The 18,926-nt window shown below is 46.9% G+C and overlaps 1 protein-coding gene across 1 annotated transcript in view; it reads left to right on the forward strand.

Annotated features, from left to right (window-relative positions):
- The window catches only part of LOC122129253 (protocadherin Fat 3-like), a 46,854-nt gene that overhangs the window by 10,474 nt on the left and 17,454 nt on the right, over nt 1-18,926 (forward strand). The window contains 19 exon segments of the mRNA XM_042704241.1: nt 2,506-2,820; nt 3,636-3,846; nt 4,103-4,156; nt 4,338-4,474; nt 4,939-5,214; nt 5,522-5,732; nt 6,037-10,128; nt 11,236-11,432; nt 13,140-13,293; nt 13,668-13,901; nt 14,195-14,587; nt 14,877-14,954; nt 14,957-15,090; nt 15,374-15,511; nt 16,555-16,698; nt 17,021-17,084; nt 17,087-17,217; nt 17,632-18,292; nt 18,295-18,477. Coding sequence (XP_042560175.1) covers nt 2,506-2,820; nt 3,636-3,846; nt 4,103-4,156; nt 4,338-4,474; nt 4,939-5,214; nt 5,522-5,732; nt 6,037-10,128; nt 11,236-11,432; nt 13,140-13,293; nt 13,668-13,901; nt 14,195-14,587; nt 14,877-14,954; nt 14,957-15,090; nt 15,374-15,511; nt 16,555-16,698; nt 17,021-17,084; nt 17,087-17,217; nt 17,632-18,292; nt 18,295-18,477 — 7,807 coding nt within the window.

Raw genomic sequence — 18,926 nt, forward strand, 5'->3', positions numbered from 1 at the left:
ATTTCATGTATGTATTAGAGTTGGCATCTTTTCAATTGAGGGTTTTACTTAATGTGTTTCCAGAAGCTTAAATAAAGAGTTGATATTAGCATGTGCATTAGCAGGGAAGTGGGTATGTTCTCTCCTCTGTGTGGAGACGCTGCAGTCGGGTGTGTCACATGACCGTAGACTTAGACATGTTCTGCAGTCAGGTGTGTCACATGACCGTAGACTTAGACATGTTCTGCAGTCGGGTGTGTCACATGACCGTAGACTTAGACATGTTCTGCAGTCGGGTGTGTCACATGACCGTAGACTTAGACATGTTCTGCAGTCGGGTGTGTCACATGACCGTAGACTTAGACATGTTCTGCAGTCGGTTGTGTCACATGACCGTAGACTTAGACATGTTCTGCAGTCGGGTGTGTCACATGACCGTAGACTTAGACATGTTCTGCAGTCGGGTGTGTCACATGACCGTAGACTTAGACATGTTCTGCAGTCGGGTGTGTCACATGACCGTAGACTTAGACATGTTCTGCAGTCGGGTGTGTCACATGACCGTAGACTTAGACATGTTCTGCAGTCGGGTGTGTCACATGACCGTAGACTTAGGCATGTTCTGCATTTGACATTAATCTCACTGTACAGTTTGGTAATTCACTGTCTTTGTGCAGTTATCTGGGTAGACAGTACTGTATGTATGAGCAGTGTGTTAGATATATTCTGTGTTGGGCGTAGATATGTTCTGTGTTGGGTGTAGATATGTTTTGTGTTGGGTGTAGATATGTTTTGTGTTGGATGTAGATATGTTCTGTGTTGGGCATAGACATGTTCTGTGTTGGGCGTAGATATGTTCTGTGTTGGGCGTAGATAGGTTCTGTGTTGGGTGTAGATATGTTCTGTGTTGTGCGTATAGATCGACTTGTTTTACAATCTGGTTCGATACATTATTTCTGCATTTATCAGCAGTTGTCTGGGCAGACAGTGCGCCAGTATTTGTATGAGCAGTGAATTAGATATGTTCTGCGTTGGGTGTAGATATGTTCTGCGTTGGGCGTAGATATGCCCCACTTGTTTTACAGTCTGGTGAGCAGCGCAGGCTGACCCGGTAATCAGCCCTTCTACAGTAGTGCGTGTCAATAGCACAGGCGTGCTCACCCGTGAGCTTTCCACCACGTGGCCAGGGAGGAGAGGGGAGTATTGATTTCCCCTTCCCTGCATGAGTGCCCTGGGAGCAGCAGAACCAGCCGCATGGGAGTTCAAATCCCTCAATCCCCCCTGACGGCTTTGAGCTCCGCTGCTCCGTCGCTCCCCCACGGAGAGGAGAGGAGAGGAGAGGAGAGGCCCAGAGACCAAACACAAACAGCCCCAGATGGGCTCCCAGGGTCAGACCTTTTAGCATTTTATTTTAGCGAGGCTGGAGGTTAGGATCGAATCGGATCAGATGTTTTGTGTGTCATTTCCAAATGCATTATGCATTTGTCCCATTTCATCTGAACCTTGAACTTTGAACCTTTTTTCCATTTAATGCCTGAAACTTCACTTTGCTCTTTGAAAATGCTTCTAGGTGTATTCTAAAGGGCCTGTTTCCACTGCAGTCATATGTCCTAAATTCAAATATGTATTGGCATCTTGTTTTTGATCAATCTGCATCAGTTCATGCATGGGCAGGTACCTCTCTGGCCAGTGGGTTATCTTTATTGTCTAGGGATTGCAATGCTGCTTCATCACTCCTTGCCTTGTTACTACCTCTTGTTAAGTGTTGGTTAAAACCACATTACAAATAGCACACATGGCTCTATTGAAGTAATTTGCTTTGTGTATACTTTAGAGACAGAGAATACCCTCAGGGATGCTAAGATATATCCTTCTATGATCTCCATGACAATAACTAAATCACAACTACAGGCACAAACATGCTGATTTAGAGTGATCATGGCTATGGAGTGGGAAGCATTTGCAAGTGAGACCCAGTATTTTGTTGCAATTAGTGTGATTTTAGACAAGTTTATTTATGTAGAATTATTATGTAGAATACCTACTTATTGCTTCTTAAAGGGCGCCAGTGTCTTGTTTAGTATGTGAAAGGGACAGAGTTCAAATGTATGTGAAAGGGACACAGTTCAAATGTATGGGAAAGGGACACAGTTCAAATGTATGGGAAAGGGACACAGTTCAAATGTATGGGAAAGGGACACAGTTCAAATGTATGGGAAAGGAGACACAGTTCAAATATATGTGAAAGGGGACACAGTTCAAATGTATGTGTACGCTCATCATGTATATGTCTTGTCTCTAAGAATGTGCCACCAACATCTACTTATGAACTGTAGGGATGATTTTGAGTGTAATGACATTTCATCTTTTGTGTCTTAATGCATTGCTCTGTCTTTGTGTCTGTGTGCTATGATGTGAGTGAAAAAGCTTTGTGTGTGTGTGCTATGATGTGAGTGAAACAGCTTTGTGTGTGTGTGCTATGATGTGAGTGAATAAGCTTTGAGGACTCATTGCTGTTGTTTCTAGGTGACCGTCATGGATGGGAGTGGTACCTCGAGACAGGCCACTGTGTGGGTGATAGTTCACATTCAGGATGAGAATGACAACCAGCCTGAGTTCCCAGAGACCGTGTACCGCATCAGCGTCCCAGAAAGGGGGCGCAGCAAGAGGGGGTACCCCATCTACCGAGTGTTTGCCTACGACAGGGACGAGGGGGCCAACGCTGACCTGACCTACAGCATCGTCGACGGCAACCAGGACGGCAAGTTCTTCATCGACCCCAAGACAGCCATGGTGTCCTCCAGGAAGATGCTCACCGCGGGCAGCTATGACATCCTCACGGTGCGTGGATATACTGGACCTGAGGGGACAATGCATTCACTGGAGTCAAAGAGGAGCGACAGAGCAGGGGATGATGCTGATACAGTACATAGCAGAGCAGGGGATGATGCTGATAGAGTACATTGCAGATTAGTTGCTTTTGGAGGCAAATGTAATAATGCACACCTTCAAATTACATTTGTAGTCATTATCACAGAAAATTATTATAGAAACAATAACCATTATAGATAGGCTCCCTGGTATTCAAACTCACTTTGTTGAGAGAAAGGAACATAAACTTGAAACACAGCATAGATTGTTCTTCTCTCTATAGCTGCTTTTGGCAGCAAAGCTGAGAGCCTGCCAATCTGAATGAGCATGATTGACATTGATAATAACAGTAAACACTAACACAGACTCCAAACACACTGTCCCTTCTGTCCTCTCCAGATAAAGGCGATAGACAATGGCAATCCTTTCTGTCCTCTCCAGATAAAGGCCATAGACAATGGCAATCCTTTCTGTCCTCTCCAGATAAAGGCCATAGACAATGGCAATCCTTTCTGTCCTCTCCAGATAAAGGCGGTAGACAATGGCAATCCTTTCTGTCCTCTCCAGATAAAAGCGATAGCCAATGGCAATCCTTTCTGTCCTCTCCAGATAAAGGCGGTAGACAATGGCAATCCTTTCTGTCCTCTCCAGATAAAAGCGATAGCCAATGGCAATCCTTTCTGTCCTCTCCAGATAAAGGCGGTAGACAATGGCAATCCTTTCTGTCCTCTCCAGATAAAAGCGATAGCCAATGGCAAACACACTGTCCCTTCTGCCCTCTCCAGATAAAGGCGGTAGACAATGGCAATCCCCAGAAGGGGTCCACAACACGCCTCCAGATCGAGTGGATCCGTAAGCCCCTCCCATCGACGTCTCCCCTGTTATTTACAGCACCTTACTTCAACTTCACCGTCCTTGAAAACGCAAAGGTGTCTGAGAGCGTGGGGGTGGTCTCCGTTCACCAGAACACCATACCGCTGTGGTTTGATATCTCCGGTGAGTTGCGTTAGGTCATATGCGTGTGTTTAAATGACACTATGGGGGTAGTAAAGGTTGACTGAGAGCAGTATTGGGTGTGTCACCAAATGACATTTGATGTGTTGTGCAGAGTCAAAAGGGGAGAACGGTGCTACATCCCTGAAACTCATTCACGAGAAGTTTGAAGTGACCTGAACCGTGCTGAACTTTGAAGAATAGAAGAGTGATCTTTCAGTATTATTATCAGTGTTGATGCTAATCTTTATGTTCCCAGATGATCGCACATCACAAGACATGCGCACATGCGCTAACTGCTCCATTGAAACAGGTGTGTACAAATATGTACCTTGCGTTAACTGAAAACTTCCAGTGATGGTTTGGAATTACCTATACCATACTATACCTATTACTATACCTATACCATTACCTATACCTGTAGTTTGGACACACTCTGAAAACCTGTCCTGTCATCTGATCTCAACCGCTGTTGTTTATGTCTTTGAATGCAGGAAGTTATGATGGCCCGTTTGACATTAAAAGAGGAATGGGAACCCTGGTCATAGCGAGGCCTTTAGACGCAGAGGCCCAGTCCCTCTACAGCATGACTATACTGGTTACAGATGGAACGAACACCGCAACCACTCAGGTACTGCTCTGTTCCAGTGAAGGTGAGCTTGGTGTTTTAAGCAAGAACATCATTTAATTGTTATGTTCGGTGGAAGTTCCCTCACACTTCAGCCGGTTTTAGTGGCCAATACAGTGTGTGCTCTTAGGAAGGGTTCATGCTCTGTCATGGGGAAAAGTATGTGTTCTCCTGAGATCCATTCAGTGAATACAGAAATCCGTCTGTCAATCATGCCACTGTTGAGTGAGCAAGTAAGAGGAACATTGAAAGGAGGGGTGGCGGGGGGTATTTGGCTATTGAATTTAAAACCAACTTCCATTAACTCTGACCAACTTCCATTAACTCTGACCAACTTCCATTAACTCTGTTATTTCTTGTAATTTAAGCTTCATAGTACAGTGTCTAAATGGTTAGAACGCTATGTCTCAGGTACATGTGGACGGATTATTGAACATTTCATCAAACTGTCTTCCTATGATGCACAGGTGTTCATCACGGTCCTGGACAGCAACGACAACACTCCAGTCTTCTCCCAGCCTACGTATGACATCATCGTCTCTGAAGACACCCCAGCAGACACAGAGGTCTTAAGAGTCTCGGCCACAGACCTGGACAAAAGAGCCAAGCTGAGCTACTCTATCCATGGCAGTGTGGATCCGGCCAGCATGAGGATGTTCCAGATCAACCCCGGCACCGGTGCTGTCTACACAGCCGACCGATTGGACTTTGAAGCCCGCACTCAACATATCCTCACCATCATGGTAATCGTTACTCTTTGGTCTTTCCCAGTAAAGTAATGGGTTTTCCCAGTAAAGTAATGTTTTTTCCCGGTCAACATCTAGTTTTCATCTGCAGGATTTTAGTTTTCGGCCCAAGAGACTTTTGTTTTCTTTCCATTTTCTTTTTCTTTGTATGTCTGTGCTGTTATTTTTATTTTGAGGATATTTAAAGCACTTTTTTGTTTTATATTTGTAGTGTTTTAGTAATATTACTCTATTTTGTAATATTATTGTATTCGTTTTAGTATTTGAAATGTGTTGTAGTATACTATTCTCTCTGTTCTCGTAGGTGAAGGATCAGGAGTTTCCATACTACAGAGACCTGGCTAGAATCTTTGTGGTTGTGGAGGACGCCAACGATCAGACCCCTTACTTCACAAGCACAGTGTATGATGGGGTGGTGTTTGAATCTGCTGCAGTTGGGACGGCCGTCCTGCAGGTAACTGCACTTGACAAAGACAGTGGGAGAAATGGAGAACTTATCTACTCAATTGAAGCAGGTAAGTTTGTTCCACTCTTTCTCAGTTCAGTGCAGTTTGTGTGTTATTGATAGACGTTAAGGTGTTTTGAGAGACAGCTTCTCACCCAGTTGTGTGTTATTGATAGACGTTAAGGTGTTTTGAGAGACAGCTGCTCACCCAGTTGTTGGAAGGGGAGTTAGTGTGTTCAGTACTGGGGGTGAATATTACCCATATATTTGAGTGTGTATGTTGAATATTACCCATATATTTGAGTGTGTATGTTCTTGCAATCGGTTTCTCTCAGCCTGGTTTTATTCTGATATGGTCTTTTTGTCTCAAACAGGAAATACAGGGGGTGCGTTTAGCATTGATGCGCTCACCGGAGTCATATGTGTGGCCAGGGAGTTGGACCTCACCTCAGTAGGATATTATGTCATCACGGTGCGAGTGACGGACGGTGGCATCCCACCCCTCAGCACCACCGCCACAGTCAGGATCGGCGTCTCTCTCTCTGTCGTCTCCAGGCCCAAGTTTACCCAGCAAGAGTACCAGGCCGAGATCATTGAGAACGTAGCTGTGGGCACCTTCGTCACCACCATCACTGCGATTAGCCGAACAGCAGTCAACTACGACATCGTCCAGGGCAATAACGAGAGAAGGTTTGCGATCAACCGCTACACAGGGGTCATCACGACTCAGAGGTCGCTGGACTTTGAGGCCTCGGCCTTCTACACTCTTGTCATAGAGGCTGTCAACATGGCAGGGGTTGCCTCCAATACCACTGTCACCACGCAGATAGTGGATGACAATGACAACTCGCCAGTATTCTGGCAGCTGAGATACACAGGGACTATCAGCGAGGCTGCACCCATTAATAGCGTGGTGTTGAGCGAGAATGGTAGCCCGCTGGTAATCCAGGCCATGGATGCAGACCGGAACCAGAACGCCCTCCTGGTTTTCGAGATCATCGAGGATACGGCCAAATCGTTCTTCACCGTGGATTCTGGAACAGGATCAGTCAGGACCATCGCCAACTTAGACTACGAGACGTCTTCGGAGTTTTACTTCCGGGTTCATGTGAGGGACAGCGGGAAGCCTCAGCTGACTGCGGAGAGGCCAGCAGAGGTCATCATTAAGGTCACAAACACAAATGACTCTCCTCCTAAGTTTTCCCAGGAGGCCTACGATGCCGTCCTGCTCCTTCGTACCTACGCTGGAGTTGAAATTCTAAGGGTGGAGGCCTCTGACCCTGACCTCATTGGACAGGGTGATATGATCTACTCACTGGCTGACAGCGGCATGGAACAGTTCACCATGGATGCATCCACCGGAGTGCTCTCTGTGAAAAACAGCAGTCTCTCCAAGGACCGCTACCGCTTCAATGTGAAGGTTTCTGATGGGCGCTTCTTCAGTACAGCACTGGTGACAGTGGTCGTAAGGGAAGCCATGGACAGCGGATTGGTTATCAGCCAGCCATTCTTCGTGTCCTCCATTCTGGAGAACAATCCAAATGTCACTACTGTCGCTGTGGTCAACGCTGTTGGCAGCCGCCTGAACGAGCCCCTCAAGTACACCCTCCTGAACGCTGGGGTCCTCTTCGCCATCAGAGCCACATCAGGGGTCATTCAGACCACAGGGGTCCCGTTTGACCGTGAGAAACAGGAGTCCTACGACTTGGTGGTGGAGGCTAGCAGGGAGTATGACCGCTTGAGGGTGGTTAGGGTGACTGTGAGCGTGCAGGTGGAGGACGTTAACGACAACGCCCCAGAGTTCATCGGCTTGCCCTACTATGCAACTGTGCAGGTGGATGCCGAGCCTGGTTCATCGATTTTCAAGGTGTCCGCCATAGACTGTGATAAAGGGGTCAATGGAGAGGTGTTCTACACACTGAAAGAGGAGCACAGGAACTTTGAGGTCAACCGCCTTACTGGTGAGCTCCTCCTGAAAAGGACCTTTGATGTTGACCTGTCCAATGTTGAGTACAAGGTGGTTGTCTTTGCCTGGGACAGAGGCTATCCATCACTCTTTACTGCTGTCGACGTACCAGTGACAGTAGTCAACAAGGCCATGCCAGTCTTTGAGAAACCCTTTTATGGGATATCGGTCCTAGAAGATATCGCTGTGCTGACACCGATTCTCAGCATCAATGCCACCAGCCCAGAAGGTCAGAACATCATATACACCATTGTGGAGGGTGACCCCTTCCTGCAGTTTGACATCGGCTTTGACAGCGGGGTCATCAGTGTTGTTTACCCTTTAGATTATGAGGTCACCCCCTACTACCGCCTGACAGTGCGGTCCACAGACACTGTTACGGGGGCGAGGTCAGAGGTTGATGTCGACATTGCTGTGCTAGATGTTAACGATAACGCTCCTGTCTTTGAGAAGTCCTCTTACACTGCCACGCTTGCTGAGAACTCAATGATCAGTTCAGCCGTACTGCAGATCCTGGCCACTGACAAAGACTCAGAGAAGAACAACTTGATCCGCTACCAGATTTTGTCAGATGCGTTCAACAGCACCGAGTACTTCATTGTCGACGGCAGCACTGGGCTTGTCCTGACTACCCGCATGCTTGACTATGAGCAAACACAGCGCTATAGTTTCATTGTAAGGGCAACAGACACTGGGGACCCTGCACAAAGCAGTGAGGTTTCTGTCACCGTCCTGATCGTTGACACCAACGACAATCCTCCGGCATTTAATCAACCACTCTACAACGCCTTTGTGAGTGAACTTGCTCCAAGGGGCCACTTTGTGAGCTGTGTCCAAGCGTCGGATTCGGACAGCTCAGATGCGGACCGGCTGAGATACAGCATCCTTTCTGGAGATGACAGGATGAACTTCTTCATGGGCGCTGAGACGGGAATTATCACCCTGTCCAATCAGCGAAGGCAAGGCATGAAACCCCTCTACAGTCTGAACGTGTCCGTGTCTGACGGTGTGTTCACGAGCACCGCGCAGGTGAACGTCCGCGTTCTAGGGGCGAATCTGTACAGCCCGGTGTTTAGCCAGAGGTTCTACCTGGCAGAGGTGAGGGAAAATGCCCCTGCCGGTTCTAGAGTCATACAGGTGAGAGCCACAGACGAGGACTCTGGGCTGTTTGGGCAGATTGTGTACTCATTCATCAACGACATCGGGAAGACTCAGTTCAGCATAGCTGCGGATGGTGTGATCACCACATCACAAAAGCTCGACAGAGAGAGCCCAGCGAACAGAGACATAGTACTTACCGTCATGGCGTTAGACGGAGGAGGTCGAGCATCCTTCTGCACGGTGCGAGTGATGCTCGCAGATGAAAATGACAACGCCCCACGCTTCCGTGCTGTGGAGTACAGAGTGAGCATTAAAGCCAACGCCCCCATGGGCTCGCTGGTCACTCAGATCCAGGCCCAGGACCTAGACGTGGGGAACAACGGCCGGGTGACCTACTCCCTTTACAGTGAAGCCAGGCTTCCTCTTGTGGACGTTCTAGAGATAGAACCAGACAGCGGCTGGATGGTGACCAAGGGCAGCGTGGCTCACCTCAGAGGAACAGTCTTGTCATTCTTTGTTAAAGCCACAGACGGAGGAACCCCAGCCAAACACTCCCTTGTGTCTGCCTTCATCCATGTGCTCCCTCCTGAGGCAACTATCCCGTCCTTCACCCAGCCGCAGTACTCGTTCACGGTGCCGGAGGACACGCCCGCAGGAACGGTGCTGGGTTCTGTCTACCTGAGCCTTGGCCAAACTGGAACATTCGCCGTGGTGAACGGAGAAACCGTGGAGAGCAACCTCGGGGGCACGTTTCTGGTCGAACGGGAAACAGGACTCATCCGGTTGGTGAAGGCGCTGGATTACGAGGCCGTCAGCAACTTCCGCATCAAAGTATCGGCCACCATGAGGCAGGACTTTGTCGAGTCCATCACCGTGGTGGACGTGGAGGTGAAAGTGCTGGACATAAACGACAACAAGCCCACCTTTGAGACGAACTCGTACGTGGCCATGGTCATGGAGGGCATGCCCATCGGCACCAGGGTGATACAGGTGAGGGCTCTGGATCCAGACTGGGGGTCCAATGGACAGGTCACCTACAGCCTTGGGACATCTGTCGACCAGACAATGGTCACGTCTAGTGCAGCCACCGACTTGATGTTTGCCATTGACAGTAAGACAGGGTGGATCACTACCCTTGGAGTGACGGACCATGAGAGGTCCCCCTCTTACACCTTCAGCATCGTGGCCTCTGACCTCGGGGAGGTGGTGTCACTATCCTCCACAGCCGTTGTCAGCGTTACTGTTGCTGATGTGAATGACAACCCGCCCACGTTTGAGAGGGACTACTACAGGGGTGCGGTGAGGGAGAGCGACCCACCAGGTGAGGTTGTGGCCGTCCTTTCCACCAGAGATGGAGACACCTCGGACCAGAACCGCCTTGTCAGCTTCCACATCGCAGGTGAGAAGAAGCTCATCATTATAAAGTGTGTACATTTTTTTGTGCCGGAAGACATTGAAGGGCAGATGTACTAACACGTATGTGCCTATTTTAATGTGCGCCTCAAACATGGCATGGTCTGTAGGCCATGAACAGACCACACATGGTAACATGGTAATCATGGTAACATCTAAAACCACATTCTGCCTGCTACAGGAGCTCAGAGTGTCAAGCTGCGCTCTTCTGACTTATGCATATTCATTTGTGGGAAAAGTGGGAGTTTGGAGAAAATTATGGGAGTGACTGATTCTGTTTTTCGTTGTATACATGAAAACTGCGGGGGACAGTGCACACCTGTTTTGCAGGGAAAATGTTCCATCTTTTAAAAGCAGGTGTGATCCAGATTGGGAGTTAGATAAATGAGAATGAGAAACTTTTGAGAATTTTTTTTTATTCTGAGCGCCAGTTTTGCTCATTTGCACAAAACCTTTACTTGTCTACCTTTTTATGTCTTTCCATCTCTTCCACTTCATTCACTTCTCCAGTACTTGTAGACGCCTGCAGCACTATTGCAATTGGTTGTTATTGCTGCCGAAGTATTGTTTTTTTGATTGGTTTAGAATTACTGCCCTGTATTAGCTCTCTGTTTGATGACACCTTATTAGCATGCATACCCATTTCCTGATTGCTAAACTTCTTATTCCTTTTGATGTCAGTTGGTGGTTCCATGAGCCTATTCAGCTGAATGAACTATACAGTTCCGTTGCGGGGGTTGCAAATTATGGTTAGAGAGTGATGACATGCGTTGATTACGCGATCAGCCGCAGGTTTAGTACATTCAGTGTAAAATGAAAAAGCACAGGGTGTGCCTTCTGCGTACTGGCCAAGTCGCTGTTTGCGCTGAACTCTCTAACTTACGTACATCTGTCCCTGAGAGTTTTTAGTCAGGACACAGTTGTTTCCCCTTTGCAATGTAAGCTGTTTATGAAGGCATGCACAAACAAACAAACAAACGAATATATTATAATTAATTAAGCTTTATGTTTTGTGCATCTACTATGTATATACAGTCTGCTGCAGCATGTATTATTAATTATTGATGTATGTTAATGCTTCCTATTTCAACAGGAGGGAATCCTAAAGGAGCCTTTGCACTCACCCCAGTGCAGGGGGAGTGGAAGGTGTTTGTGAAGCGGCCCCTTGACCGCGAGGAGCAGGACCTGTACATCCTGAACATCACAGCCAGCGACGGCCTCTTCATGACCACCGTAGGAGTGGAGGTCACAATCATGGATGCCAATGACAACAGTCCTGTGTGTGAGAAGGTGTGCACATTTCTAATTTCTTATTTAAGCTTAAAGGGGCTATATTAGCCAGCAAGCTCAAGTATTTCATACTCTCCACCCCATAAGCAGATTGGGGTATTACTGTGTATTACTGCGTTACTGCGTTTGCACACCCCTGCCTCCTCTCCCTTTGCAGAAGTAAACTAAAAGTGAAGTGAAGGTGGAGGAGCCTGACTAGATGAAGCATGAAAACATTTATATGATTGAAAGGCTACCATAAGTGTCTCCAACAACAGACCCCTGTAGGTTTGCATTTAAACGCTCAAGCTTTTTAGCTAGCTGATAGTAGTTGATATTAACTACAGGATAACATGCTTACTTGCGTTCATTGGTAAATTCAATTTGGCATTGAAAATGGATTGAGGCTCTGTATTTAAAGCTTCTGAGATGGGATTTTAGCAATTAAAAACACTATTCCTGACAGCACAGTTCCTTTGCTTTGCTGGTTTTACTACAGTGACTCACTAGTGCCTCTTGAGGTACAAAGTGGTATTACGAGAGAGGATGGAACCCCTCTATTAGTTTAGCATACTAACTTTAGCAGATATCTGGGCAACACAGTGCATAGGCGTTTTGATATTATGTATAGTGTGGTTATTTCTTCACATTCTGCTGCTATTTCTAGTTCATTTTTGAATGTTTGTAAACAAAAATTCTCACATACAGCACCTTAAACATAGAATTTTCACTTGATGTCATTGTTTGAATATGACGCTGTTAAAATGTTATCCCAGGGCATCTCTATCATTACTAACACTAGGTAAAAACATCAAGACACTGTACTCTACTATATTATACCATGAATCATGCCCAGGCAGTCACATAAGCATGGTCATTTGTTACTGTTGTGAGATATTCACTTGTTAAAATCTTGCTGAACAGTGTGTGTTGTAAGTAGTCAGCATTTTCAGATATTTCAGTATCTGGTAGTTGTTTTTCAGACTCAGTAGTGCAGCCCTCATCAGACCCCTTGTTAGGTGAAAAATGACTCAAGTTACCTCAGGACTTGTATATGGGCCATTCTATCGAATTGGTGCAAAGTCAGGTTGGAAATATTTTGAAATGTTGTATGTTTTATTCCCAAAACTTCCGTCCGTATAAGTATATCTATTCAACAACAACAAGCTTGTCAGGTTCACTCATGTCTCGGCAGACAACAGAGAGGCACAGGCCCACTCTCACAGAGAGAGAGAGAGAGAGAGAGAGAGAGAGAGAGCCCAGGCTCACTTTAAGACTGCAGCAGACGAGAGAAAGCCAAATTAAACACATCACACAAGGTTTATATAGAAAGAAGTTAGCGTTCTTTGACGCCAAAACACTTTGTCAGCGGGAATAACCACGTAGTGGGTCTCTGACGTCCAAGGTCATCTTACTATGCTTTTTGCAACGTAATGCATCAGCAAGACAGAAAAGAAGGACTACTAGTTCTTCTTTTCAGCCCTTGCTTACGCACACACACAGAAGGTATACTTTTAAGCACATACACAGTTAGAACCGTCAGCACTTAAGAATCAAAGATATACAGAAACAGAAAAGTAATGTTTCAGCAAACAAAGGCATATGATTAACACACATACATACTTGATTAAAGACAGAGTTTCATATTTCCCTATCGTCCATCTAAAGTGAAGTTACTCTCAGCTGAAGTCTTTCATGAACTGTCTCTGTGGATGTCATCCCTGCTAGGATGTGTATGAGAGCTCGTTCCCTGAAGACGTGCCCGTCAACAAAGGCATCCTCACCCTGGTCGCCGCAGACAGTGATGTTGGGACCAACGCAGACATCCAGTACTCACTCTTTGGTATAGGAGTGGAAGACTTCTTCATGGATGCGAGCACAGGTATTGGACAATCTGCTTGTATTCATCAGGAAACAATACAACATGTGTGTGAGTAGGAACTGAGATATCTCTCTTCAGGTTTGTTTGGAGTCAGAAAGTGTGTTCAGTAATTTGAGCACACATAAGTGTGAGTAAATCTCATAATTCTGTTTATGAGTGTGCACAGATAAGTATGCATTATATTCAGCCTACCTGTATGATTGCTTGCTTGTGTATGTGCCTCTGTTTGCTTATGTGTGTGTGGGTCTGTGAGTATGCGTATATGTCTGTGCGTATCTGTATGTATGTGTGTGTCTGTCTGTGTGTGAGTGTGTGAGTGTGTGTGTGTCTGTGTCTCTGTCTAATGGCTTTCCCCCTCTCCTCCCACCACTTAGGTGAGTTGAAGACTGCCAGTGCCCTTGACCGGGAGAGGACCCCGGTCTATAAGCTGATAGCCCAGGCTACAGACGGAGGGGGCCTGTTCTGTCGTTCCGAGATCTCCCTGACCGTACTGGACGTGAATGACAACCCGCCCTCGTTCGCCTTCACTCAGTACCTGGCCAGTGTCTTTGAGAACGCCTCTCCCAAAGCCCTCGTCACTCGGCTGCAGGCCAACGACCTTGACGAAGGTCGGTACACACTTATATCAGTTGTAACTGTGCAGTATGTGCCGTGTGAGTTTGTATGTCCTGGAAGATTGGTAACATTTAGTTTGTCAACAAACTGTAGGTAGCCATTGCAGGAATATTCAACTATTTTTAACATAATCGACTAGCTACCAGCTAACCCCAATCCTAACCCTGGCCTCAAATCAAATTGAAGAAAATATCTCATTATCCCTTTGACTTATTTCTGTTATTTTAAAAGGAAAAGGTGTTGTGTTCTTCTCACAATCCTGTATTTTCCTTCTTATTGTATCCAGGTGAGAACAGGCAGGTGGTGTACTCTCTGGTTGACTCTGCTGACGGTGCGTTCTCCATTGACGCCTCCTCTGGTGTCATCGTCCTGGAGAAGTCTCTGGACAGAGAGCTGCTGGACACGTATAAGATCAGAGTGCAGGCGTCCGACCGTGGCGCTGCTGACGGATCACTGTCCTCTGTGGTGGACCTAACCGTCATGGTGCTGGACGTAAACGACAACCCGCCTGTCTTCCAGAAGCCGGACTACGCCATCACCATTCCGGAAGACGTTGCCGTGGGCGCTGAGGTGTTGCGAGTGTTTGCCACAAGCGATGACGTTGGAGCCAATGGCGAGATCTATTACAGCATTGGCTCTGGAAATGAGCAGGGGAAGTTTGCTATCGATACAGCGAAAGGTGAGAGATAAGCTTTAATCGGCACCAGTCATCCCTTAAATTAAAAATGCCTTGAAGAATAGAAAGTAATTTTACAATCGGAGTGACTCTCCTAGTTTAACACCAGCCCTGACATTTCAATTTCTCTACTCTAGTTCTCTGCTTCTCTTTACCATTAGCCATGATGAGGCACACATACGCATGGTACATCCTTACTGTTGAGTCTCTGCTCTCACCTGCCCCAACCTTACCCAGGCACCATCACCATAGTGACGTGTCTCTGCTCTCACCTGCCCCCAACCTCTCCCAGGCACCATCACCATAGCCGATGACCTTGACTTTGAGGTGTCCAAGGATTACTTCCTGAAAGTGGAGGCCTGGGACGGCGGGAGCCCGCCCTGAGCACCACCGCCATGGTAACCATCGAGCTGATGGACGTGAACGATAACGCTCCCTCCTTCAGCGAAGACATCTACAACGCGCTGGTCAGCGAGGACGCCAAGATCGGGGAGACTGTGATCAGGGTAATGTTTCTAACCTGTAATGACAACTTAAAGTTGTAGAAAGGTAATGCATGACTTTAAAAGATTAAAAGATTAAAAGGTAATCGTTTTCAATTCAGTGTGTTGTGATGATAAATGTCCTTGCAACTTGGTCACCTTCTGTATCAGATGTTTATATTCCTGACTAAACAGGTGTGTTGAGGTCACTGTCACACCTTGCCTTGTATAGCCTTGAGTGTTTTGATTATTCTTCTTCTGAGTGTGTCTTTGTTTGTGTTTGTGTTTGTGTTTGTTTGGCCTTTAGTTGATGGCTGAGGACATGGACAGCCAGGTGAATGGACGCATTACTTACTCCATTCTCAGGGGCGACCGGAGAAATCAGTTCTGGATTGACCCCATGACAGGACTACTCAAAGTCAACAAGGAGCTGGACAGAGAGACGGTGAGGCACTAAGGGGTTTGGGATGGACACACAGTGTTTCACACTTTACACTTTGGGATGGACACACAGTGTTTCACACTTTACACTTTGGGATGGACACACAGTATTTCACACTTTACACTTTGGGATGGACACACAGTATTTCACACTTTACACTTTGGGATGGACACACAGTGTTTCACACTTTACACTTTGGGATGGACACACAGTATTTCACACTTTACACTTTGGGATGGACACACAGTGTTTCACACTTTACACTTTGGGATGGACACACAGCATTTCACACTTTACACTTTGGGATGGACACACAGTATTTCACACTTTACACTTTGGGATGGACACACAGTATTTCACACTTTACACTTTGGGATGGACACACAGTATTTCACACTTTCAACCTTTTTCATTGTCAACTTTCCATCATGTTTATGTTTGCCCAGAACTAACTAAATAGGTTGAATATATTGCATATATTCATGTATAATGACAGAATAGCTCATTCAACTTGCACTCAGACAGCTACGTGTAGGATGGACAGTCTACAATCTACTAGAATATGCTTATATTATACAATAACTCATAATGCACTCAAATGACAAATATAGAAGATACTCTCATGTGAAATATTAGTTTTAACTGGTAAATATGTATGAGTGAATCTATAATCTACTACAAGATGACGTATAACCCGCAATGCACCCAAATGACAAATGTAGCAGATCCTCTGATATGAACTGTGTGTTTTAACTGGTGGATGTGTATGAGTGGGCAGCTCTCTCTTGTGTGGATGTGTATGAGTGGGCAGCTCTCTCCTGTGTGTTTTAACTGGTGGATGTGTATGAGTGGGCAGCTCTCTCCTGTGTGTTTTGGGGCTTTGACACTGCAATGCAGCTGTGCTGTTTCAGCGCCTGTTTGACACCGTTCTGTCTCCTCTACTTTAACAGCACCTGTTTTGATATTTCCTTTTTTATTTTTTATTTATTTGATGTTTGTTTGTTTCTAAATGTCCTTGTCTTGTCTCGCCGTGTCCCCACTCCAAGGTCTCCAGCTACTCGCTGGCTGTGCAGGCGTTTGACAGCGGCTCGCCGGCCATGTCCTCCACCGTCACCATCAACGTGGACATTTCTGACGTGAATGACAACCCTCCCGTCTTCTCCGCTGCCAATGCCACCGCTGTCATCCAGGTGGCCTCACCCACTCTCCTTAAGTGCCTTCCACACAGTCCTTCATCCTCACTGGCATTTTTCACATTGACTATTATCTCAAAATATTTTTTTTATGGGAATGACATGTCAGAGTTGAGTTGTTAATGATTTGTAAAACTTATATACTCATATAGTGGTATTGTAATTTTTCTAAAACCATGGCATTATATAGCATTTCAGAACAAATGTTGGGTGTAACACAGTTACTTGCTTTGTTTCCTATCTACAGTATGTGTCACAAGTGTATGTGAAATAATGTTGTAACACTAAACTGCCTTTGGTGTTATGTGTTAAACTGCAGTTAGACCAGGCAGCAGGCACCACTATCCTGAAGCTGATGGTAACTGATAAGGACTCTACTCGTAACGGCCCCCGTTTGAGTTCAGCATCCTCTCGGGCAATGAGGACAGAGCCTTCACCATTGACCAATCAGGGGAGCTCCGTTCCAGCCGTGTGATTGGTCCAGAGGCCACCAGAGAGTACACCCTGGAAGTTCAAGTGAGATCACTGTTGGGGAAAATACTGCTGTGTACCTATTTCAGCTGCAGTTGTTGTAAATGTGTTCAGTATTGATTATGAGGAAAGTCAAACTGGCTAGTGCAATATCAAACCTTATTTTCAACTTTCTTAAATTGTTAGTGTTTTTGTTAAATATGGCTATCAAATATACCTAAATAGTTGTGTTTGTTTTCTTTATTTCTTTCAGTATTGACTCATACACACACACACAAAAATAATAATAAAATAAAATTAAAAAGTATATGAAAAGAGAAAAAGTAAAATGTAAAAATAAAATCAAAAGTATATGAAAGAGAAAAAAGTAAAATGTAAAATGTAATCTAACTTTATAGAACAATGAGTGTGTACTTGAGCAGACATGAGTCCTGACTCAGTGTTTTTGTGTTTGTAAAGGCGAGTGACTCGGGGAAGCCCCCTCTCTCGTCCACCTCCTTCGTGTTTGTGCGCGCCATCGGGGACAGCCTGTTCAAGCCCGTGACCAACCCCCTGGACATCAGGGTGGTCATACCCACGGACGCCTTCCCTGGTGGCGTGATCGGCCGCATCTTCGCCAGCGACCGTGACGTGAACGACGTCCTTTCCTTCACGCAGAGGCTGCGGCCCAAGAGCCTGTTCAAGATCAACCGGCAGGACGGCAAGATTGTGGCGCTTGCCGGTCTCGAGCCTGGCCGCTACTTCCTCAACGCCACCGTGAGCGACGGCCGCTTCTCCGTGACGGCCGACGTGGGCGTGCTGGTGGAGCAGGCCACGGACGAGAGCGTGCAGGCGGCCGCCACCCTGCGCTTCCAGGACGTCAGCCCCGAGGACTTTGTGGGTCTCCATCTGCAGAAGATGAGGGCCATGCTGCAGCCCCTGGTCGGGTCAGGGTCTTCTACCACCACCGTCGCCGGCGCCGGCAATGACCCCCAGGGCCAGGACCCTGTGCACGTGCTGAGCGTCCAGCCGGTGGGTCGGGGGGCCCTGCTGGAGGTCTTGCTGGCGGTGGAGACCCCGGACGGGGGCTTCTACAGCCCCAGTGAGCTGGCCCTCCGGCTGCGGGACGTGGAGGAGTCGCTGGGGGCCTGGCTAAGCTGGTGGCCGTGCTGGACCAGAGCTGCTCGGGGGGCCTGGAGTGCACGGGGGATCAGGTGTGTGAGCAGAGCCTGACGCTGGACCCCAGCTCGCTGGTCACCTACAGCACTGCCAGTGTCAGTCTGGTGTCCCCGCGCTTCAGCAGGACAGAGAGCTGCACCTGCCCAGGTATGAACATCACTCATGCTAGCACTACTGCAGCTGCCCAGGCATGGAACATTACTCATGCAAGCACTACTGTAGCTTACTACTATTATCACTACCACCACTGCTACCTTACTACTACTACCACTGCTACTACTACTACTACTACTACTACTACTACTGCTACTACTACTACTACTGCTACTACTTAGCCTGGATGCCAGACGAACTTAGCCCCGCCCACAAAAATTTTAGGTCGGGAAGTTCGGTCTGGTGTCGCTCCGTTGGGGAGAAACTACTGTATCTCCTCACAAAAATCTGTGAGGAGATAGATAGACCAATCAAATTGTCAGGGCGGGCTTTATACGATGATGGACAGATGATCAACCGTAACGTAATCAACCACGTCACCAAAGGCTTTTGGGGGTGAATTCGTTTTCAACAAACATGGCTGCCGTTGGAGAGCTGAAATG

The sequence above is a fragment of the Clupea harengus genome, unplaced genomic scaffold, assembly GCF_900700415.2.
Source record: "Clupea harengus unplaced genomic scaffold, Ch_v2.0.2, whole genome shotgun sequence".
Classification (NCBI taxonomy): Eukaryota; Metazoa; Chordata; class Actinopteri; order Clupeiformes; family Clupeidae; genus Clupea; species Clupea harengus.